Here is a 25,298-nt window from a genome sequence, read left to right on the forward strand (position 1 = left end):
CAGTGGAGGCAACTGGGGTGAGGAAGAAAGAGGCTGGGGTCCCATTGCGGGAACTATTCCCTGAATTAGCCGTGGTAGCATGCACCCTCTTGCTCCACCTTCTATGACTCTGGAAGATGCAAGGTCAGGCCGCAGCCACCTCTAGGACCCTTTTAAGGCTCGGATGGTTTTTGACTCTCATTTGGTGATAACTTCTAGGACCTCAAATTCTGTTTTTGTGGCCGTCACCGTGAGGGGTTCCTCTAACTGAAAACACCTTGGAGCACCCGATGAAAGAGAGTCCTCCTCCCAGGGAAATGTGCAAATGAGTGCATTCACAGGCAGCCCTGGGGTGTCCCGGGCTAAGAACCCACATCTATCAAAGGAGGTTGGAATCCTCACGTTTCTGGGAAGCAGAAAGCAGGCATTTTTAAATGACTCCACTTCGGCACCAGAACACTCTTAGTTATTTTCTTTTTAAGTTGATTATATTTATTTCCCAACATTCTCACTTGTTGGAAATTACACGTTGGTGCCAGTGTGCTGGAAGGAGGGAGACACACAAACTGGCCAACTGAAGGCCAGCATGCACATGAAAGGGAGACTGTGTGCGCACAACTAGGGTGCAGGGCCACAAGTGTGCCCCTGTCCCAGCGAGAATCCTTGCTTTGGGAAAGGAAATGAATAAATGAAGGGATGCTTGCACCTGTCAGCCAATGAACCAAGTCTGGAGGTGGTGGAGGTGGTGGTGGTGGTGGCAGGGCGGTATTTAATTTATGAAAAAGTTGAAATTAAATGTAAATGCCCCTGTCAGAGAGATCATGGGCCCAGGGAGGACTAGTTCAAGCCTTGTTCACTTTCTGGACCCAACCCTGAGTCCTGGTGTTCACACGATGACCAAAGGGAATTGGCGTTTAAATCGTAAATACAAACTAGAAATTAATCCTAGCTCAGATTTAAGACTGTTTAAACTGGTCATTTCCTCCCGCTATACCTTTGTTTGTTTGTTTGTTTGTTTTAAGCCATTCCTAGGTAAACCCACAGTTTCCCAATTCTCATACCATTGGAAGAAAGCCTTGGATTTCGGACTTGCCCGTACCCAATCTTGACCTTTAGTCATCATCAATTTTTCCTGCGCATATGGTATAACGAAACATGCATAATTCATTTTTGTGAATCGTATTAAGTCTCAAAAAAAACACAAAACATCAAATGGACCACGTTTTTTATTTCATTCTAACGGGGCGATCGTGGCTGACAGGAGCAGAGGTTTTCACCCACACTCTGACATGCTTTCACACAACTTTCTGCCTCTCGAAACTGGAGCTTTTTCAGCCCTCGCCCTGACAAACGTCTCCACGGGCTCCATTTTCCTATTTTCCGAGTTCTATTTATTTCTGTGGATGAGGGTCGTGGTCGATTTATGGTGCCTGTCCCCAGTATGCACAGCAAGCCTAAGGTCATAGGGAGAAAACAGAAATTTGAATCCCGGTGTTATGGGAAAACACCCCCCCCACCCCGTCCCCATTTTTGTCAGAAATGATTTTAATTAGGAAGCCCCTGCCTGCTTTTCCCATGTTCCGAGCACACAGATGTTCTTGGAAGAAGGAGGGGGTGTCCTGAGGAGGCCAGCCGCCCGGCTCCAGGTCTGCAGAGCAGAGAGTCCCAGAGCCTCTGGAGCCCATCTTTGATCTCTGGCAGCATTTTTCTCTGTTATGTCACAGAGGTCACCTGGCTCATGTGTGACAAACTGCCTGCATAAGTCACAGTGCCCGTGGCAGAGATTTGTCACCGTGCCCCTGGTCCATTGCCTTTGAATTATTTCCCAGGCCCACAACTTCACATTTACACTCTGTCGGAAGATGAACAAGGGAAAGGAGTAATACCAAGGGCAGGGTCTCATCCTGAAGGACAAGGGGAACAGGTGGAAGGTTAATGGTCCTGCAGCCATCGCACCAGCCTCTCAGGCTTGATATATGGGCCTCGGGGCTGAAACGGGCATTGGCTTTCAAAGATATATTATTTCATTTGAGGGGAGACATTCTGGAGTTCCTGCGTTTGTCTGCTGATAGATGACCCTCTGTCCACAATTGGTTATGGCGTGTGAGTTTTCCTTGGGTCCGCTCCCTGTACATAAAATTTTTGCTGAGCTCTCCAACCTTTCACCAGCCTTTAAGGATGGGGCATGTGCAGGCGTGTTGGCGGCCAGCGGGGTTTCTGTGGCTGCTGTTTTAGCTATTCTCCTTTTGAACCGGGGAGGCGGGGTGGGGGAATGTGGAGGACGCAGGGTGTGTGTGTGTGTGTGTGTGTGTGTGTGTGTGTGAGAGAGAGAGAGAGAGAGAGAGAGAGAGAGAGAGAGAGACACCTCTATTCATTCGCACATGACTCGATCAGGGTGGCCTTGCCCCACAGGAGGGGCGGAGAAGCATGTTGGGGATCAGACACACGAGTATCGGTCTGGTGACGGGAGGTCTGTGCAGCGGCGGCACGCAGGTTTCTAAAGTTGCTCACACGGAGGGTGACCACTGCCAAATAGGTCTGACTTCATAACTGTGTTTGCACTCCCCCGACGCTTTTAACGAATGGCTTTGGAGTGATTTGGGGATGTGCGGGGGGTGGAGGGGGACAATGAAGAGACAGTTGGAAAAAGATGCTTTTACACAGAGACCAAATATGGATTTCCCACAACCGCTGGGCAATGCTACAAAAAAAAAAAGTCTGATGGTTCCAATGTGACAAAGGCATTCAACTGGTCCCTAGATCAGTGGCATGAGCCTCTGGAGTTAACCTCACGTGGCCTCTACAAAGCCATATGACATCGAAGACACTTCAAGCCCCTAGCCCTGCCTCCTAATGTCCAAAAATTTCATATATACTACTCATTAAAATACAAAGAGTTCTGCTATGCCTTCATTGGTGAAGTGACCCGAAAGGCCGGTCACTTCATTTTATTAACTCCGGTTTGAGTTATGTACATATGAAACCTGGACCGTATCATTCCCAATGACGGACATTAGCCTTGTCAGAGGGGTCATGCTGATTTTTAAAGCCAGCACAGAGGGAACACAGGCTCTGCAAACACGCCATCCAAACAAAAAAAAGGTGCATTTTATTTCCAGTTTTTTTGAGTCCCGAGATCCTTAGCATTTGGTGACCACTCACACCACCGTGTAAGATGTCAAGATTCGGTCTGTGAACACTTTGTATCCCACCTGACTTTGTCCAAAGCACATTCTACACCTGGACACACTTCCCACACTCACCCCAGGTGCACTGGGATGGCTAAGACATCTATATTGGGCAACCAACCAGACCCTAGATGAGGGCCAACCGGAGTTTCATTTCTGAATGAGAGACAGGCACCCCGTGCCGCCCACTTACCAAATACATTCAGTCACAGACCCTTTCCAAGGCACCTATGTCCCTGTCTTTATTCAGACCCATCAAGCCCAGCCCTCCGGGGACAGACTTGGTTTCCAGCCATCTGCCAGAATGGTTCACAACGTGTGGATAATATGTGATATATGAGATTACAAAGATGTTCTTCCTTTTTCCTCTGGAATACTGCCAAGGACTGCGGAGATGTGTTTAGCACCTGCAGGGGGAAAATCTAACGCCTTTTTTATTTTTGAAAGGAAAGCGTCAGAATCACTAATTATACAGTGAGTTGCATGTCACGTGTCCACCATGAGGAGGATCCGCTCTCCCACTTGTTGCGAGGACAAATGGATGGAAAGGCTGCTGACCATGTCCAGTACCCCCTCACTCCCACCCCACCCGTTAGGGGGACCAGAGCTACAACAACCCCAACAGCAGGGTGGGTCCTCATCACATAGGCATGCTTCTCAATCGCAGAATATCTGTGGTTGTTAGAGTCTTTTATTTTGTTTTATTTTATTTGGCCCATGACCCAGATGCCTCATTCTCACGTTTGCAAAGTCACCAGCTTCATGTTAGTCATCTAGACCCTCGCTCTACGGTATTTCCCGTCAGCAGCAGACAGTCCTGGGGGCTGTGTCGCCGCCTAAAGCCTGGCTCAAATCAAAGGACAGCGCCCACGGGAAGCTCTGCCAAATTAGTAGGGAGCCCAGGCCTCCACATCTGTCCCAAGTCCCAGCTCAGATAGACACCTCCCTAAGCTGATCCCTGGGAAGCCAGATGCTCGCAAACAGCCTCCCCTCGCTCATTTGCTGTTGGACAGACGTGGAGGGCAGAAAGACTTCAAAGCCCACTGAACCGGGGATCTCAATGCTTTGGAAATGGGATCTCCATCCTCAGAGTCGCTAATTGTTGCGAAATTAGAATAACAAATGCTCCCCAGCGTGAAAGCCCACATAAACTTGCCTGCATATTATTCAACCTGAGACACGTTCAACTTTTTTTTTCCTTTACCAGCCACAGATGAGGAGGTATTCATATGCCCCTCTGCTATTCTGCACCATTCGTTTTAATGACATATTTAGGTCCCCGCCACACTTTGTATTTGTACATGTAATTACCCATATTAAAAAAGGGGGGGGGGGGAGAAACACTCATTAGTGTTCTATTCCACTGACTTAATTATGCCCTTAATTAAATCTTGGCTAACTGGAGGTCACCACGTGCCGGTGGGATTCGTCACTCTTTGTCAGCAGGTGTCTTCTGGTTTGCCTGCGGTTTGACTCTGTCTGAGAGCCTTCTTTTCTCCTAAAGGCCAGAGGAAGAGAAAGAGAGAGACAGAGACAGAGAGAGCTCACTGGAGAGAGGAACAGCCCATCTCTGATGGGCGGCTGCTCCCCAAAAGCGTGCTTGTGAAAGGACATTTTTGTTATTCCTAGTCTAGGAAAAATCTCTGGGTTACAGGAAAGATGCTGAAAACAGAACTTGTCAACAAATATCGCACTTTTTTTTTTCAAGAAGACGGACATGTTTTGCATTCTGGAAATCATAATCATATTTATGTACACAGTCTAAAAGTTCCCTGAAGAACAAGTAATGATTCTGCAGTTGTTGCTATGACAACGTCACCGTAGATGGTCAGCACCAGGGGACTTTGTATTAGTTAATTATTTGTTTCACATTTGTCACTGTAAAAAAAAAAAGAAGAAAAATATATCAAAGAGCGTGAGACTAGGAATTTGATTGGGAAACAAACAAACAAGAAAAACCATGTCTTTGATGTGTCTAATGTACACAGAAAAGTCAATTTATGATTTGGAAGGGGTTTTAATAATGTATTAAGATGCTATGCTTTCACAGCTCACATTGAGAATGTTTTAGACTCGTGGTGTTAGGACATTGCTTCAGGGAGACATAATTCCCACGTTTATGTATAAAACAGGCACCTAAGGTTGATCTGAGTAATTGATCAGCCCAGGCAAGCTTTTATAATTAGTTGTCAGCCTTTCAACAGTAAGCCTCTCAAAACACTCACTGTGAATCTACAAAGCTTTTGTATTTATCAATCGGCATTTAATCTAAAAAGGAATGCAAGGTACCTGAAAAACACTGCATTTCTTTTTTTCTTCTGAAATCAGAACAGCCTTTCTGACATAAGCTCTGAGATACTGAACTCAGGCTATACACGTGCTTCTGAGTTTTTTCAGTCTACAAAGTTCTGGACTGTGAAATTCTGATTTTTAATAAAAATAATAACATTTTTATTTTCATTTCAAGGTAAAAAGTCACCATTTTTCTACCAGTTAAGATTTTTTTCCCAGAACTCAGATATCTAGTGGTAACTTCATATCAGGCTATCGATCACATAAACTAGTACAGTGATGTTATTGGCACAATTTGCCAATATATAAGCCATGTTGATTGGTTTACTGACAAATATGGTAAGGCAGAGCAAGAAGGAATTTTAGAAGAAATAGAGACAGGAGTCCAATTGACTACATTCCTGAAGTTTATGCCAACTCATTTCATCCTAGACCATTAATTCCACAGCTGCCTCCTTCTGAAGTCACAAATATCCTCATTTGTAATTCAAATAATTCTGAAAGCAATTCTCATGTGATGTTTCCTCTAAGTTTCCTTATGATTTCTAAGTCATTTAAAATTTAAATATGGGAGCATCCATGGTTTTGAAACCAATTCGAGTGGGGAGATAAGCATTTCTGTGTGTCCTGTGAACTACTGTCCAGCCTCGGAACTGCCCCTGGGTCCTGAAGGCTGGGTCATGTGTGGTCACGAGTATACCCCCCCAAAGCGACATGAGCCCCCAATTTCCTGACACACGACTGGGGTAGGATATGAACAGTTTAATTACCGTGGGTGGGTCAACTGTGTTAAGATTCCCTCGTCTGTCCAGTAAATTCTTATCAAGTGTCCGTTGTGTCTGGCGAACATTTGAGGACTTGGAGATTCAACACAAAGAGGAGAGACAAAGCCCCTCCCCATCTCCGAGAACGCATCTTATTTTATATCTAGTTTAGGGACCGTGACTATGTCTACTGCTACTTCTGCTAACTTATAAAGAGCATTCATAATTTACTCAACGAGCCCACTCAGGGGTTAAGCCTGCCATTTGTGGAATGTTTCTGCTTCCTCCCCAATCAGGATAAAAGAGAATAATCATGTTTTCATAAATTGGTAGCTGGTCACTTCGTGTAGGTGAACTTAACACAGACGGGGGTGGACATCTTATGGATAAACAACGCGTTTAAAGCGTGGTGGAATCACTGAGATTTTCTGCCTTCTACAGCTAAGCGTTACCTGTGGGTAGCCTTTCAGGTCAACGCCCAAGTCCCTTATCCAACGTCAACTCCTTAGACCTGTCATTATTGTTAGAGGGAAGCGAGTCACATCACGCAGGTTTTTATAAAAGAGCCATTGACCCTTTTGTGGGGACGTCCCTAGCCTGTTGATTGGTTAATACAACAACAATACAAATTTGGGGCATAATAAAAGGCAGCACCATGAGTTTGCTAGGCTCGAATTTTAAACATCCGTCTGACCTTGGCCGTATCCTCCCTGCCTCTTCTCCTTCTGTGTCCCTCTGGCCCAACAAATTGGTCCTGCTCCGTGTGTCCCTCTGACTGCTCTCTGTGGGCTTCCCTCCCCCGGCTCCCCACCCTGTCCCCATGCCCTGTCCCCACGCACTGTCCTCTAAGACCTCCTGTTGGCACCTCTCCTTCTCACCACACCTGTGCGTGGGCTCACAACACTGATCACACATGACTGAGCTTACACATCGATTCCAAGAACCCCTGTCAGTCACCTGAACTGGAATTAACTATTCCTCTTTCCTGTGTCAATTGTTAAGGAGTTAGAAGCTTGCAGAGGTTGAAACGTAGGGACTCAAGAGCCCACATCCCATCTGCCCGTCAGGGAGGACATCACGTCACGCTGTCACCTCTATATAGTCAGGAGAGGGCAAGCAGCATTCTGGCGTAACTGGGAGAAGTTTTAAGCTCATGGCCCCTCCGACCACACTCTCATCCCCTCTTGGGTATTTACTGTTTCATGGCAGTGAGAGCAGAGGCCGTGGAATGTGGATCCCAAACTGGAATGTTCCATCAGCTAGCAGGTGGCATGGGGAGAGACATCTCTCCGGGGTGCCGCCGCTGGTGGGGGCAGCACAGGTGTTAGGCTCAGTGACACACAGGCTGGGGTCTTTCCTGCAAGCAGCCCTGGCCCCTCCCCAACATACACTCCCCCTGGGCCTCTGCCACTTGGAGTTGTCATGCAGAGGCAGGTTGGGCACCCCTGTGTCCACCTTTCCGAGGTCCCCCTGGGCCTCTCCGGCAGCTACGGTCCCTGTCTGGTCAGTTCCCAGTGCCGGTAAGAAAATTAGCATGGAGACCACGTCCAAACAGAAGCCTGGACTGCCGCTTTGATTCTCAGTTCAGGTCAAACTCCGGTTTGCTTCGTGGTACTTGCTAACACTGAGGGGGAGGGACGAGATGTGACATTTATAGGAGAACTGTGATGTCCTCTAGTAACGGCGACTGTTTACTGAGCTGGAGCCTTGTCCTTAGTTCTAGACACTCCTTGCATGACATGGGGGGCGGGGGAGTCGACATTTATTTGGTATTTGAATAACGCTGGGGTGAGGTAGGACTCAGGGTTAAGTCCTTTGCTCAGGTCATGTTCCGTGGTGGAGCCTGGTTTATATCACCCCCGTCTGATTCCCAAGAGCTTACTCTTTGCCATCACAGTGTATTATTCTCATGTGACATTTCTCTGCCTCAGATGTTGTTGTATGCGCACGTGCATGAGATGGTGGGGTGTGCACATGCAGGCACCTACAGAGTGGGGGCTGCCTGTTTGCTGGAATTTTCTAGGGCTTTTTATTCAGACGGGGTTGGGGGGACGTATTTAATCAGCACCAGTTTCGCCAGTCAGCTTGTGGGAGGAGCTGAAGGCCAACCCCAGAGCTGCCGAGTCAGATCCTGCGTTTACACAAGACCCACAGTCCCAGGTGCACTGTTGGCTGCATGTTTGCACAGCGTAGACCGGGGGTACGGCTGTCCCTACCTGGACTCGTACAAGAGGAGGAGGTGAATCCATGCACGGGGCTTCCTGCTCATAAAGGCACCAGCACTTTACGTGCAAAAGGCTGCACACTCTGTGAAAGAACACGCCTTGTCACACATGTGCATTTGTGCCATCTTGCCCTTAACTTCAGACGTGATAAACTAATTCTGCAGGACCTCCGTGTCGGCACAGAAGATGCCAGTGGTTTCTGATTGCCACCTTCAAGGGCTCCCTGTGAAGCACTTTATTAAAAGCAAGCCGAGACCAAAGGTCTCCCCACTCCAGAATGTGGTTTGTGGTGGAGTCTGATTTTGTACCACAAGGCAGAGGTCACGAGAGGAGCTCATTAATGCGGCAGGATGAGATCAATGTCCATACCTCACCATATTGATCCCACAGCTCACTGGCACAGCTGCCTTGACCCGGTTTGTCCTCTCCTCCCTGTGTGAACAGAGACCGCAACTCTCAGGGCCCATGGGTCTCAGCAAGTCCTGGACCGCACCTTCTACACACAGGCTACCCTGTGGGTTCCGAGTGTTCTGAACTTCTCCTTGTTTCCAGTTACTCGTGGGGGGAGGAAAGTTTAGAAAGAGCGAGCTGGTGGCTTGCTTTAGGGTGTAACATCAATGTGACGCAAACACAGTTCATTTTTCTGCTATGGGTGTGATCTTCAGGACGCAGAAGTCATCCCCTATTCCTTGTCAGGACGGGCTGTCACTGCTGTGTACACAGGGTCTTTCCTTGAAGAAACTCCAAGGGGCCCTGGCCGGTTGGCTCAGTGGTAGAGTGCCAGCCCAGAGTGTGGTAGTCTAAGGTTTGATTCCCGGCCAGGGCACATAGGAGAAGTGCCCATCTGCTTCTCCACCCTTCCCCCTCTCTCCTTCCTCTCTGTCTCTCTCTTCCTCTCCTACAGCCAAGACTCCATTGGAGCAAAGTTGGCCTGGGCACTGAGGATGGCTCCATGGCCTCACCTCAGGCACTAGAATGGCTCCAATTGCAGCAGAGCGACGTCCCAGATGGACTGAGCATTGCCCCCTGGTGGGCATGCCAGGTGGATCCTGGTTGGGCACATGTGGGAGTCTGTGTCTCTGCCTCCCCACTTCTCACTTCAGAAAAAGAAAAAAAAAAAAAAAGAAACTCCGAGGAAGGAGGGGGCTGGCCGGTCCAGCTTGCAGAGGGTTCATGTGGCCAGTGCACATATCCTCCCTGAAGGAATGGGCCATGTGACTCCAGAGTGAGGGATGAACAACCAACAAGTAAAACACTTTTTTTTTTTAAGTATAGATTCTGGGTTCCAGCAGTACAAATGCAGACTCAGAGTCCCCCCTAAGCCTCCGACATGGTTTTTGAGAGAAACTAGGGATCTCAGGCAAACGGCGACCTCCACCTGTGATGTTCGTGGTTCTTGGTAATTGGCTTGGGGGCCAGCTTTTTCCGGTTCATCCTCACACTCACCCAGCCCTGCTTGGTGCTGTTCCCAGCGCAGCGAGCCATTGGCTTTGCATGCTGCAGACTTGTCCCAGGCTTCCTCTTGCCAGGTTTCACACTGGATTTTGACTTGAGGAAGAGAGCAAACCTTCGGCCTGAGTCAAGCACACATAGGCCAGACGTTTCCAAAGTCAAATCGTATGCCATTTTTTGGAGGGGTATTTCTAAAACGCACACGTAGGAAATGCCACTTTACATGTCAAATAGCAATATCTCTTTTTCATGTGAAAAACAGCCCCTTTCCATCTCTGTAAGACTGCACAGGTGGGGAGCGTCACTCGCCTTTGTGAAGCAGGTGCTCACAGTCAGGAGGAGGGCATGCTTACCCCTCGGGCAGGCTCTGCCTAAGCTCCTGAGCAATGAAACCACAGAGACACACCAGGGGCTCGGGCGGCCCCTCATGTCCAACTGCCCGTGGAAATGAGCAGGCAGTTCAGGCGAACTTGACCGGAGCTTGGGACTAGAATGGGATGGTGCTCACCTTGAGTACCTGGCCAGATTCTGCTTTGGTGGGACATTTTAAGGCACATCGTCCTGTGGAATGAGTTACGATTCTCATTTAACCCCTTCTAGGTTCTGACTCGTAGTCAAGAAAGAATTTAAAAATAATCGTGTGGCAGGGAGTCATCCTAAATGGGTCATAAAGAACTGAGAGGGGCAGCACTACAGGTTGGAGCTGGGGACACTTTGCTTCTTGGCTTGTGGGCGAGGGCCAGCGTCACTGAGACAAGGACCCTGCCTACACCTCTCACTCAGACATGGCGGGACGCTGATTGTGTGACCAGCCGTGTGAAAACAGAGTCGCGGGGTGACCAGCCTGTTGTAATAACCCACCTCTAGGCCTGTGGCTGTCTGCACACTGGGACACGGGTGGTCAGCTCCATTAAAAAATTAATTGCCTTCATGAGTTGGCTGAATTACGTCCTCGTTGGAAGCAATGAACCGAAGCACTCCCACAAAACAGCCAACCAGCTCTCTCGGTGGACAGAGCCTGTCACTCAACAGTCATAGACAGGGCCCAGACACACCGGTGCATGTGGTGACACCACTGAGATGCCCGTGCACCGGCGACTGTCCACCCGTGTGCCGTGAGAAATTTTAAAGTGTGCAACAACTGACTGTTTAGTCAGGGGTACTGACCTCCCTTCCCAGCCAACACCACAACTGTTGTCCATGGGAATGCATCACACTGTCCACGGGAATGCATCACAGTCATCCCTATTTTTTTGGTTGGATCAGCAAAACATATAACAAACATTTTGGGGGGTGCTGCTGAATCTTAGTAATTAGTTTACGTGTGCCATGTGGCTGGAAAGGTTGAAAACCACTTCTCTAAACAGACGACCCTAGAGCCCCTTCTCCCCCTCTCTCTCTGAAGAATACGGTCCCTTGGGGAATAGTGTTCACAGGGAGCTTGTAGATAACTCCTTCCCCTGCAGATCCCTCCCATCCTTCCCGTGATCTGTACTGAGACTGAAGTGCCCACACACTCCATCGTGGACATCAAGGGTTTGTCTACTGCATGAAACTCAGAGGCTAAGGAGATGAGCAAGTCATCTTGGTCGGTCCTTTTCCTCTGAGACTCCTTTGCCTCCCCCTGTGCCCCACCACCTTCTTAGAAAAGCATTCCTTAAATCCTGGGGGGTATTTCTCGCATTTTACAATGGGCACAGTCAGGAAGATGGGACCCACACACACCGCGCATTTCCCGACCTGGCTTCCCCTTGCAGGGGCTTCTGTTCTGTGGGTCAAGATGACTGTGGGGGACAGTGATCTGTGGATTTTCAAACTGTGGAGAGGATGCAGTCTTTTCTCTTCAAACCCCTTCTTCTTCTTGGATCTAGTCCTCCCAGGAGAACCTCATTCCTACCTCAGTTTCTGCATACACGAGCCCCCAACCCCCAGGGATTCAGTCCATGTGAAGTCTTCCTTCATCCATCCTCCACCCAAGCTGCCTCCGTAGTCTTCCTCTGCAAACCGGGAAGCTCCCTCTGTCTGGGTCTTACGCCCAGATGCGAGGTTCTATTGCCTGGCAGCCAAGGGGCTTCACTTCTCAAATCTCAAACTCCATCATGTCTCCAGTGGAGAAACCCAATTACTGTTCGTATATTTCCTCACAGGAAGAAAGTGAGGGCCATGCTATATTTAAAAAAAATAAACATCCAGAGGAAAAATAAGAAGATTGTGGAAAGGCACAGGGGCAGCACCTTGGGCTGGGGCCCATTATACCTGGGTCCCCGTTCTCTTCTGGCCCCCAAGTCACGTGGGTTACATCACAGCCCACAGCCCACCTGGCTGGCGCTTCTCTTCTGTCCCATGAAGCAGTTGAACTAAAGTGTGGCTAGGTGCTTTCAGCATGGATCCACCAAATATTAACTAAGCACCTACGGCCAGCCCAGGACCAGGGTGGGATTCAGGATACACCACAATGGGATGCCCTCACTTCAACAAAAGGACAGAGCGGCTGCAGTACCCAAGACTCTAGGGGCTGGCTGTTAGGGAGGAGATGTTAGTGTCGTTAGCATGCTGAGTTTAGGGCACTGGGATGGCTGTTCCCCAGGATACACTATCCAGGGATATCCCATCACCAAGCAAAAAATTTGTGTGGTTTACCTAAAAATAACCACCATGTACTTTGGGGCCCGGACCTTGGACTCCTGGAGCCCCGTTCCCCGTGGCCACCACTGCCAGGTGTCCCTGACGGTGTAGCTGGACCATCCAGTTAGCACCACAACCTGGCGGGAAAAGGCATGTCCTGCACCGTTGCCGGGGAACTGGGCAGAGGACCTCTCCCAGGAGCCTCTGTGCCCCGCGAGTTCCCACCAACGCGCCATCCTCGGGAACCACGCCTTTACCCTCTGCTCTTCTTCTGGTTGTATTTTTGGTGAGCAATGTTTAGGCTACTCGGGTTCTTTCCTTCTTCCTTTGGCCAACTGCCTGATTGAAGCGGCCAGACCAAAAGGGACCCAAGGATATTTCAGGCTCTAGAAATGTGTTTTTGTTTTGTTTTGTTTTTCTGGCTCTGAAAAGCTGTCAAAAATGGAAAGAGTTGTGTTGAGACCTAACGGGAGTCACAGAGCGTGCTCAGTGTCCCTGGCCTGTCCTTTTCTTCTCCACCTTGGTGTCCCAAGGACTTCGGCTGTGGGTCCATCTCCTAAGGTGCTGGGTGGCCTGAGCCTTCCTTAATTTACGCCTTGATCACTGACATCCAGGTGGTGTGCCTGCCGCACACCTGGAAGTCTGTGGCTGGCAGCATCCTGACCTTTAAGGCAGCGTCAGGAAACTGCCGATTGCAAACATCACCCCACTGCCCTGTTCTAAAGAGGACTACTGTATTTTATGTGCTTTCCGGACGTTCCCACTGAACCAAAAGAAAACCTGTTGCGCTCCAAGGGCCGCACTTCCACTGCTTGAATAGTTAGTATCTGTGTGCTTGGACACGCGAGGCACACCGCTTTATAGTCGCACATAGGAGATTTCCGAACAAGAGCACAGGAAACAGGTCGTGGTCATCAACGAAACAATGCCCAGCAGGAGGGAGTTTTAGAAAATATGTGCCATGAATCCACCTTAAAATATTTTCTCTCGTTTGTCAACCTTTTTTCCCTTGTCCTGAAATATTTTCCCTTGTTCGTCATTTTTAGCTTCTCTCATATTTTGCCTTCTCTTGTTTGTTTAGATTAAGGTTAACAACCATGTAGCAGGTGTTGTCTTGTTTGGGGGACTGATCCTGTTCTTGGCTTAACTTGTTTCCCTCCCTTTATTGTCCCTTTGTTTCTACTTCCTCATTTGTTTCATTCTTTTATCGTAGGTTCATATAAACTGCTTCAAATCTTTTTTAAGGATGTGTGTATATATACACATGCATACGTAAAGAGAACTAGATAGTGATAGCCGTGGTCTCATTATTCGTTCCACAGAGTTAAACATTTTACACGCTATCTTGGGTGCTAATTATATGTCTTGTTTGTTCATTTGTAAGTTCCTTTAGGGTCAGAACTAGTGTTTTTATTCACATGTAGTTGACAGACAAAAGAACTGGCTCTCATTTGTACCCAGCACCAATAATGTGTTGTTTGATTTATTGTTAATTAGCACATGCCCACCAGTGGGCAAGTCAACAACACGCCCTCATACAAACCCTCCTTTTTAACACCAGTGTCAGGAAATCAGGGGCTCCGCTGGGCTGGCCCAGCCCTGAGGTCCATCAACATGTTAACTACTATCTTGGTTACTTTGCCAAAGACAGCAATCTCATGGCAGAATCTCCCCTACGCGCTGACTGAACCGTCCTGCGAAAGCTACTCTTAGGGGCAGTGTGGACGTGGAGGACCTCCTGTGGGGGGCAGAGACCCCTCATCCATTCTCTGTACCTAACACACATGGTGTGATTTTGAAAAGGCTGCCAGGACACCGGGTGGAAATTCCTATTTGCTCTCCAAATACGTTTACCATGAACTTGTGTTTCAACAAGAAGCTTTGGGAACCATGGGTAAGAGGCAGAGAAAAAACTGGGTAGAGTTTGTCCTTCGATATAACAAATTCTCAGCACATGACTCGTAAGGGCAGCAAGGGACGAATTAGAAAGATCTCTGAGAGCTCTGACGTGTCATTCGAGACCGAGACTGGGACCATCTACTCCCGCGGCTTCCCAGTTACTACGTACAGATGTGAAAGTCAGTGACAGAGGCTGATGGGGTGGGGGGGTCAATTCATTTGAAATATGATGTTGGAGGACCACTCTGCAGAGACCAGGAAGATGAACATGTGGGTCCCAGAGCAAATTAAGCCTGAAATACCGCTGGAGGCAGAAGGACAACACAGAAGCTGTCATGAGAAGACAGCGTTGTTTGGAAAGATGGTAATTCTGGGAGAAACAGAAAACAGCGGGGAAAGAGGAAGACCACCTATGGAGTGACCCCATAAAAGAAGCCACAGGCTGAGTCCACAGAGCTGAGCTGGTGCTATGAAGACAGCACATGGTAGATAATCCCTCATTCACAGAGTCACCGGAGTCAGAGCGACTCCATGGTATGCAGCACACACAGCTACAGGTCTATGAGGAAGAAACTGGCTGTTACCTACGTTGTCTGGAGATTGGAGATGATACAGACCTCGCTAGGGATGGTTAGCATTCACACATGCCGTGCAGTTTCACCTCCAGGCCTCCAGGTTGCCACTTATGCCATTATCTCATGTGAATGTAAATGACGCAAGCAGACATGGAATAGCTCACATGAGCGACCCATTTACAAGAAGTCATATTGAATTCTACACCCTTGGGGTGTAAGGTCTACCAGGCATGCGTACTCTCTGGATAGGAAAAACCTGATGACTTGGAAGGACATGGCGTCCTTTGGGGTGGGAGGCCTCTAACAGAAATCACGCCCGTCCCTGGGTTGTTCCACGGAATCTGTTGAGCTCTGTCCCCATGACGCGTGGGTGGCTGTGAGTCCCTGCTGGGGGTCCCCAGGTTACAGTGGTTCCCCCAGGCCCTCTGAGTGGCCTCACTGTCTCTGGATTGAGGGGTGACAGGTGGAGGCCGGTCTGTTCTGTTTCCTGTCTCCTCTCTCTGCCGACTTCTATCTCATCCCGTTCGTTTCCTGACCGCTGTTCTATCATCTTACACCCAGTCGGGAGGAGGCGGGGGCAGGGCTGAGGGGATCCCCTCTTCCCTGGAGAATAAGGAAATCAGCTGTAGGACAGATGCTCCCCGCCCCCACCAGCTGGGTTAGTGACCTCCCAGGCCGCCCCAGGGGCTGCAGGGTCAGCGGGCACACAGACCAGGGCCCCTGCCTCAGCACACACTGGTTCCGGAGCTCTGCTTGGGCAGAGAGCTTCGAAGGGTGATACAGGGATTTCAGGAGAAGTTTGTGTCCAGCGGAATAGCAGGACTGAAGTAGGTCACTCTAGTGACCGCACATGTGACACATTAGCCCACGGGGTGGAGCAGCCGCCTGTCTCAATCCTAGAGTCCCCGATGGTTGGTCATGACCTAGGCGGTGAGCGCTGCAGTGGAGGGTTGTGGGGACGAAACAGGCAGGAACCACACAGTTCAACCCCTCCGCCTCCTGCTTTCCTCACTCAAAGGGAGTTTAGATCCCAGGGGGAGAAACACCCTGTGTTCCTGCCTGGGGGACCTAGAAAGAGCCCAGGACAGACAGTTCCAACCTAAATGTCAATAGACAAGTTAACAGCAAAGTCCCCCAGACCTAAAGTGCCCTGGAACCTGCGTCTGTTATCTCCAAGTGGGGAAGAACACCTGTCCATAAATCTCCCAGGTATTCCGACAATAGACGGGTGGAGGGAGCTTTCCTGGCTGTTATTTCTCTTATACGGTATTGTTTTCCATGCTTGTTTAATCATTGTTAATGTGAAGTCCTTTTTTTTTTTTTCTTGGACTTTGTAGCAGTTTCCAGATAATCATCAGGGTGCTCTATAAAAAACAGTGACAGAGGCCCGCCCGGCCCCAAGCAGGTTCTCATTTAGACTCACCAGGCTGATTTTTTTATTTGTCTTTGGTTTGAGTTTCCCCTCATTGCTTCTGCATAGACCTTTAGTGATATCACCATTGTGACAAAAAGAAGTATAAAATAAATGGGGGTGGTATAGGGAGGGGGGAATGTGGGGGTGATTCCTCTCCAGGAATTTTTGTTAATAACACAATAACTGGATGTTATGGGCAATGGTTCTGAAGAATCTTTTACATTGTGTTTTAAGCACTTTGTCCCAAGATTTCTAACAGGAGCCACTGAGAGACAGTTGACTACGTGATTCTACAACGTGCAAGCCCACTCCATCACACCCTCCTCCGCAGCTTCCGTGAGCCCCTCGGGATTCCTCCCCCCACCCCCCACCCCCACCCCTGCCAAGAAGCAAAGCAGAGAAAAGTGCTACTGGCTTCCAGTGCACCTGAGCTGATAATAATGGACTTACACGTCTGTCTCCTGTCCCTGAAGGCAGAGATAGTGTCTGAGAGTCTCCGATCTCCTACCAAGTTTCTCGTCCAAGACCAGGCACACAGGGCTCAAGGACCAGAATTAAGAAATGGGTTCAAGCCCACTTTAAACGACCAGCCCACCCTCAGGAGACCATTTTCCTGGGGGAAAAAAATCCTCTCTTAAAATATAATCACTGTGAACCAGGCTGTCCCCTTGACATGCCCCCAGCAAAAGTAGAAGCCGGACCGCAGACCAGCAGCGGGACGGTTAGAAGGGGTAAGGAGGGGGCACCCAGAGACTTTTTGGATCAGTCAGATGTGGGCTTGAGAGAGAGCTACACATTTTTTTCTTCCTCTAAGTGTTTGCCCAACACTCTGTTCTTATGAGAAAGCACACATTTCTAATGATTAACCTTCTGGGGGTGGCAGGGGGCGGGGAGGTTGGACTCCGTAACAATATGAGGCTTGTGTTCCTTCACACGCTCATCTATAACATCAGTATAAATAGTTTCTCCGATGAATAACCCAGTTTGTGAGATAAGCCCTTCCTTTTATGACGGCTGATAACGCGAAAATGGTACGAGGTCCTATGGCTAAGGTCTAGCGAGAGGCATGGGTACACAGAGCAGCGACGTGCCCTCGGTCCCCTTTCCCAAAGCCCCCTGAAGTGTTTCTTGACAGCATTCACACCTGGAAAAGGTACTCCAAAGTCTTATATTATTTTTCTCCTCTTTCCTTCCTTACCTGGCCACCCCAGTAACACCTCTAACTCTATTTCTCAAAAGAAAAATTTTTTTTTTCAAAATTGCTGACATTTCTTATCTCGAGATAAGGAACAAGTCGGTCACCACATTTCCCCTAGTCCATTTATTCAGAGCTGCACAAAAACCAAGTCACCCCAAGCCCGGCAAAGGTGCGTACACACCAGGGTCCAGATAACATAAAATATGGCATGATCAATTATGGAAGATAATGAAGCGAAATGTTGGCTTGGAAAACCCTCCTCAGAGAGTGTTAAATCAATGGCTCAGAAGGGGGTGTTAAAACAACCATCAGTCAAGAAGTCTTTAGCACGGGCCATGTGCGGGTGCAGACCCGTGGGTCGTGCAGAAGGGTCACACGCACAGGACTGCCAGGCACAGAGGGTCACTCACCTACAAACATGGAGCATTTCTTGCTCCCACGAGGGCAGGGTGGGGGTATCAGAGCCAGAGATGCACGGGGAAGAGCAGAGACGTGAAGGCAATCCCGTCATCTGTTCTGTTGCTGCACAAGCATTTATAGAATGCACCCATTTCTGCTGCCAGGCGCTGGGGTAGGTGCCACACAAGCCACAGCTCCATTGGGCCCCCGCCCTGAGGGGTGGCAGATAGGTGACCGTGCAGCTACAGGATGCATGCAAACAGGGGGTCATATCAGACACCCTCGGGGAGACACCCAAGGAGACACAGGGACAGGGTCACCACCAAGTCCAAAACCAAACACCAAGTGTCCAGTGGGCACCAACATGTTTGCCTGTGACTGCAGCCTTCAGAGAGGCAGAGGGACCCGGACATGGGCAGGCTTTAGAGTCCTGTCCACCTCCTGTGGCCTCTGGGCATAGACACGAGTAGAGTCGGAAACTGTCCAGCCTCCCATAAGGAACTAGAGAGGCTTTAGGAAAACAGAACCTCCCCTCCTTCCTGGGCAATTCTCTCTGGCTGTCTCTCTCTGTCTCTGTCTCTGTTCACACACAGAGTCAGGAATAAGGATCAATAGCCAAGTACCCCACTCTCATTCTGAATGCAACACAAAACTCCATCGCCCCTTGTAAGAATATTCACAGCAGCTCCCTAGAAAAAGATGGCCAGGACAAGGCAATTCCTACCTGGCAGTCGAAAGTATCGGGGTCACATTCCTCAGGAAGTTCGGGGGGCATCGATACATGACACGAGGAAGCCCCCTGCATGGGCGCTTCCAGGCAACAGGCCCCCTGTCAAAGTCCCTCACCCCTCTCCCTGGTCTGTACGGCCAGCGGGTCCCCCCTCCAGTCACTTCCCTTTTCTCCCTGCAAAATGGGAACCAGACGTCCATGCTGTCAATAGGTTCGTAATCTGGCATCCCCCCAGGGGTCCACAAATGCACCTTGAGGTGTCCCCATTCCCGCCTCCCCCATCTTGAAATTATGTGCCACATTAACTTGTATGGTCATTGTTTCTGGGGATACAGTCACCACATAGAGAGGTTTAGGCTCCCCTGAAAAGAGAGGTAGGCAAGTAACCTAAGCTTCACATCTCAGAGTTTATGTATTTCTTTCTCTCTTTTTTTTTCTCAAGTGAGAAGCAGGGAGGCAGAGAGAATCCTGCATGTGCCCCAGCAAGCCCCCTACCAGACGATGCTCTGCCCATCTGGAGCATTGTTCCACTGCTTGGCAACCATGCTATTTTAGCACCTCAGGTGGAGGCCATGGAGCCATCCTTAGCACCCAGGGCCAACTCATTCCAAGGGAGCCATGGCTGCAGGAAGGGAAGAGGGTGAGAAGGGGGAGGGGTGGAGAAGCAGATGGGCACTTCTCCTGTGTGCTCAGGCCAGGAACCAAACCCAGGACTTCCACACGCCGGGCTGATGCTCTACCACTGAGCCAACTGGCCAGGACCAGAGTTGATAAATTTCAAGTTTGATGCCAATAGGGTCTTTTCTGTCATGAGAACACGCTAGAACCCACGGAGCAAGTGCATTTTGCTTTGAAACCAGCCCCAGCGTCTAAGAGAGATGTTTCAGAACCTGCCCCAGGGGCTGTGACATGGGAGCTGCTGAGATGCATGGCCCCATTCCCGTCGGCTGTTTGCTGAGAAGCATTAGGTGGGACCCTGTCACTACTGCCCACAGCCTGACGTGTGACAACCCCACAACGCTGTGGAGGTTTTCAGAGTCGTGTTCAGGGGAACCCTGTCCCCCGCAAGAAGCATTTTCACAGAAAAGGGGGTGGCACCAACCCCCACTCGCCATGTCCCCCAGGTCTGGGGCTTATCCATCCATTCATTTAATGAATGAGACTCTTTGGGTCAGAATGGGCCGGCGGGTAGAAATGTTCTGGTGCTGTTTCCTGGTCACAGAGCCCAGTTGTAGCTTTGACAACCTCTAGGGTTGCCTTTGTCCTTCTAAATGGAACCAGTGGCATACTCCTCTGCTCTGTATGGTTTCACACCTTACAGAGGGGGGTGCCCATCCACCACCTCGTTCCCTGCGACAAGAACAATCCCATACTTGCAGGTGAGAAACCTAGGCTTAGAGGAGTATGTGGCTCGGCCATCGTCTCACAGGGAAGACGGTACAACAGCGCCTGGAATCCTTGTCTTAACTCTGAGTTCAGGGTTGACCACGGTCGTGGTACCCTGGACTCACAGAAGTAACCACAGGTGCAGGTCACTGCTGCTGTGTGAGTGGACCATCCCTAAGAACCATCTAGCATCACCCAGAGTCCCATGGGATGGCCGCTCAACAGTGAATTAGTTAAAAGTGAGTTGAATTATTTTGGTTTATAAACTTCCACTTTGGAGACAGTCTAGAGCAGTGATTTTCAACCTTTGTTTCTCACGCACTCATAAACTAATTACTAAAGAAAAAGGGGCCCTGACCTCTTCTTCTTTAGTAACTAATTTATTTGTGCCATGAGATGAAAATGGTTGAATTTAGTCAGGGGCACTGACCTTAGTAATTAGTGTGTGTTTGTGCCATGAAAAAAAAAGGTTGAAAATCACTGGTCTAGAGCTTGAGTGAGGAGACTTCCAAGCATAAAACGGACCCTCTCTGAGACCCGACCGATACCAGGTCTGCTGACTTCCAAGGCACGTCAGGTGCTATTTTTAGAAACACACAGGGTATGTACAAACACAGCCACCACCTTTGGGAACATGAAGGCCCCTGGCTGATATGCATGACAGAATGCAGTCAACTGTTTCATGTCACCATAGTGATGGACCAGAACCCCCTCTCCCCCCCCACACACACACTGAGACCACGGATCTGTGGACTATCCTTGAAACGGGTATGTTTCTGTAATGGACACATGCAGTTCCCTGCAGAGCAAAGAGAACACGGCTAAAACACCCCCCACCCCTGACCCTGTGACACAGCCTCATGGAAGCCCTGTGAGAGAAAGCCCATTCTTCACCCATTTCTAAGATATGGAAAGTCAAGTTCAGAGAGTTTGTGGAAAACTCGCCTGAACCCTAAAGCACCAGCAGGTGAGCCTTCTGACCAGACGGCTCTGCTCTGAGTCTAGCACAGGTGTGGACAGTTGTTTGTGACATGGAGGACAGATGGTGGCAGGTGTCTTCATCTCCAAAAACCGCTGGGGCCATCACCTCAACCGTCCTCTAGATAAACCCACTCATGTTGGCAGCTGGCGGGGATCTGTGTCTACCTTAGCCTCATTTTGTCAATTAGCCTCTCGATGCACAAACATGAGCTATTTGGGGTCCTTTCCACTGAGGACAGGTGGGCACCCAAGCCTCCCACAAGCAAACTCTAATAGCTCTATTAACGATGGAGAGACCAATATGATGGAGGACCTCTTCCTAGCAGCTCATTGATTAGACATACTTAGCTTAAGTATTTCTACGTGAACCAGCATAGAAATACTGGTCCAAATGAAAATAATGATTTTTTTTTTCCAGCAGTAACAACACCAATTCTGAGCATCCCCACTCTGGTGGCCATGGGCGGAGAGCTCCCTGCTTCTAGAAAGCTCCCTTATGTACAAAAACTACACAAAAATGAAAACTGGGTGAATAACTGTCTTTCTTCTTTTTTCCCTCTGTGTCTTTGACAGGTGGATGACCAGATGAAGCTGCTTCAGAACTGCTGGAGCGAGCTCCTGATTCTCGACCACATTTACCGGCAGGTGGTTCATGGGAAGGAAGGATGCATATTCCTGGTTACTGGGCAACAAGTGAGTGTCGAGACCAAAAAAAAAAAAATGTATTTTTTTAATTAAATAAGCCTGTTCAGAATGACAGGGATTTGACCAGGTCAGAAGTACTTGTGTTGTGAAGGGGAGATGAGCAGTGGATAACTGAGAGAAGCTGACGGGTGCACAGTGGCCCTGCTCTGGTGGCCACAGCGGAACCTGGCCGAGCAGACACAATCGCAAACACGCAGCTGCAGCCAGTCTGCTGGGCTCCGCATGGTCAGGGTCAAAGCAATCGTTAAGTCAAAATTCACAATTAGTCTGACCAGGTGGTGGTCCAGTGGATAGAGCGTCAACCTGGGATGCTGAGGTCCCAGGTTCAAAACCCCAAGGTCACTGGCTTGAGCCCAAGGTTGCTGGCTTAAGCAAGGGGTCACTTGCTCTGCCCCTTGGTCAAGGCACATATGAGAAATGAGAAATAACCAATGAAAAACAAAGGAGCCACAAGGAAGAATTGATGCTTCTCATCTCTCTCCCTTCCTGTCTGTCTGTCCCTGTCTGTCTATCTCTCTTAAAAAAAAAAATTGGCCTGACCTGTGGTGGCGCAGTGGATAAAGCATCGACCTGGAAATGCTGAGGTCGCCAGTTCAAAACCCTGGGCTGGCCTGGTCAAGGCACATATGGGAGTTGATGCTTCCAGCTCCTCCCCCCTTTCTCTCTCTCTCTGTCTCTCCTCTCTGTCTCTCCCTCTGTCTCTCCCTCTCCTCTCTAAAAAAAAAAAAAAAAAAAAAAAAAAGAAAAAAAAATTAACAGCTAGACCCAGGTTTTTTCCCTTCAAGCTTCTGCTTTAATCAACCAATACTGTCTCACATATCAGCCACTAGAAAAACCATATAAATCGTAGAATCTTTACTATTTTGGATTCATGTCGGTGGAAGAGACTGAGTCAGATGTCACCTATAATCTGAGTATTTGGCACAGTGGTCAGAGTGTGAGATGGGACAGAAGGTTTTGTTTTCACAAGCCGGCTGCCATTCAAAAGGAAAGAAAAAAAAATGGCCATTGGTTCCGACTGCTTTCTGAATGCATATCTGTTCTGTCAACAAATATTTATGGAACAGCGTACACCGGGACTTTGGCATATATTAGTGAAGAAAACAGGGAATGCTGGGTGCCCTTGTGGAAATTAAGGTTGTAGCAGGGAGAAGTTGACAGTAAATAACCCTAATACAGAAACCTATAGCATGACAGAGGTCAGAGTGCTGTTAAATAGAATAAAAAAGGGGTCCTCATGTAAACAGACACTGACATGGGCATAGGCTGCAGCGTGACCCCCACACGCCATGTCAAACAGACTGGTTGGGGTTGGTCTTACTGAGAAGGTGACATGGCACACAGACGTGGAGGACGCTGCCTTGTGGGAATCATCTGTGGGGGGGGGGGGAGCCTACCCATTGGACCCAGGTCCAACCTTACAGGACTCGGGCACGTCCTCCTATTTCTTACCCTCCATCCTATAACTGAGGTGTTACCAAACTAAACTCGTGGGGCCCCATGGTCCCGCTAGTGGATGGCACAGTTCCTATCCAGGCACCACCGGAGGGTTCAGACGCTCTAGCTGCCCAGGCCCCGGGGTCTTTTACATCCGGCCATAAAGGTTTATGTGCTATGAAACCTCAGCAGCACAGATCTGAAAATGAAAGGCTGTCTCCACGCCATTTGCTGTGTTATTAAATAAATTACACTCCCCCCCCCCCCAATCAAAGGGAAGGCAAACACTACTGCTGAGTTTTATGTTGTTTTTTTTTTGCAAAACGGATCAATGGCAGCCTCACTGTGACTACCCAGTCCCTACTCCCTCTGCCTCTCCAGAGAAAAGCTCCCAGGTTAGAACATAAAGTCTCCATGGGCCTTTCAGATTTGTGTGTGTGTGTGCCATGTTCCCCCCCCCGCCCCCTCCCCCTGTGACCCATGGCTTTGCAGGGGAAAATGTACCCATTTCCAGAGCCTAATCACTGGCTTAGCCTCCCCAACCCTTCATCCCATCCCTGCCAGCGAGGAACTGCATTAAAAGGATGGGACTCGGCCCACAAATTAATGTGATTTCATTTCCTTCTGAGTCTCAGAGATGAAATGGTTTGTGCCATCCTCTCCCCCGGAGCACTTTCCCACCGGCTCTTTAGAAATATTCCTCATTTCCCATTTCATCTTCCCTTAAGTGCTGCCCCTGGGTAGAAGTAATTACCACTTAAAAAGTAGAGAAAGTGCATGGCTTGTCTCTCGCTCTCTGGTTTTTCCAGCCCAAGAACAGTCGAGGAATAGATGATACTGACCATCCTTTAGAAGTGGTTATTGCTACCCGGTGTTCTGCCATCGCGGTGGAAGGCTGGCTATTTCTCACACCTCTCCCGAAGCCTGTTTCTTCTAGCTCGCTCTCTCCCCATTTTTTATTTTTTTAGTTTATTTATTTTCTAAAGATTTTATTTATTCATTTTAGAGAAAGGAGAGAACGAGAAGGGGGGAGGAGCAGGAAGTGCCTCAACTCCCATATGTGCCTTGACCAGGCAAGCCCAGGGTTTTGAACCAGTGACCTCAGTGTTCCAGGTCAATGCTTTAGCCACTCACTGCACCACCATAGGTTGGGCCCTTCCCCTATTTAAAAATAAATAAATAAAAATATTTTTTATACCAAAAATTTAAATTAAAAAAAAAAAATAAGAGACTGAATTTGAAAAAGTTAAGGGGATCTCCAGAAAACTGCTGCTAGGAGCTTCAAGAGAGAAGAAAAGAAGAGATAAAATTTTATAGCTCTCTCCTAAACCCTGCAGCGAGCACAGCACACTGTGTTCGCTCCATGAAACGTTTGCAGAATTGAGACGCCTGGTGGTTCATTCAAAGCTCGAACCATTGGCGTGCTCCCACCGGCTGCCCAGAGCAGCCCCCCTGCACCAGTCCCCAGCACTGAGCCGAAGTGTCTCACACCATTTCCCCACCCCACTCTAAAGCGAGCTATGATGCTATAATTCTGTCTGTGAACCGAGCGTCTATAGATGTATATACTAAGTAACCTCATCCAGAAAAAAAAAAAAAAGAGGATCACTAATAGCAAGCATTAGCAAACGAATTCTATACACATAGTATCTTAGAATGATCACAAGAATTCATTTCCATCCAGTATTTTAAAAACTAAACTCATACAAAAAAACTTACGTCAACTGCTTTGTTGCGGGCTCGCCTTTAGAATTTGCATATTGTGGCTAATCCCCGGCCACTGTCCCACCTCCATAAGTGAAAGGGTAGCCGGCAACTCAAGTCTCTTCTGTGATTGTGGAGTGTGTTAAAATGACGGTGCTCTCACAATATGCACGTCATCAAACTTTCAGCTGGTGAAACTGAAAGCAATTTAGCAGAACTTGTGTCTATCCTTATGAGGAGTGGCATTTACCCCAAGGGGACACCACCAGCTGGTGGTGTTTCTTCAATGCCATCTTGAATTCCACGGCATGGAGGGGACATGGAAGAGGGCAATAAATTAATATT

At 48.8% G+C, this 25,298-nt stretch overlaps 1 protein-coding gene and 1 long non-coding RNA gene across 5 annotated transcripts in view; one reads left to right on the forward strand and one right to left on the reverse strand.

Moving 5' to 3' along the window:
- NR5A2 (nuclear receptor subfamily 5 group A member 2) overlaps positions 1 to 25,298 on the forward strand; it is a 99,719-nt gene that overhangs the window by 40,073 nt on the left and 34,348 nt on the right. For all 4 annotated transcript variants that reach the window (XM_066238691.1, XM_066238701.1, XM_066238718.1 and 1 more), the window contains one exon: positions 21,681 to 21,800. In XM_066238691.1, coding sequence (XP_066094788.1) covers positions 21,681 to 21,800 — 120 coding nt within the window. The remainder of the gene's footprint in view (positions 1 to 21,680; positions 21,801 to 25,298) is intronic.
- The window catches only part of LOC136310306 (uncharacterized), a 102,134-nt gene continuing 78,038 nt past the window's right edge, over positions 1,203 to 25,298 (reverse strand). The window contains exon 3 of the long non-coding RNA XR_010726543.1: positions 1,203 to 1,433. This is a non-coding gene — a long non-coding RNA (uncharacterized lncRNA). The remainder of the gene's footprint in view (positions 1,434 to 25,298) is intronic.

Source organism: Saccopteryx bilineata, chromosome 1, assembly GCF_036850765.1.
Source record: "Saccopteryx bilineata isolate mSacBil1 chromosome 1, mSacBil1_pri_phased_curated, whole genome shotgun sequence".
Lineage (NCBI taxonomy): Eukaryota > Metazoa > Chordata > Mammalia > Chiroptera > Emballonuridae > Saccopteryx > Saccopteryx bilineata.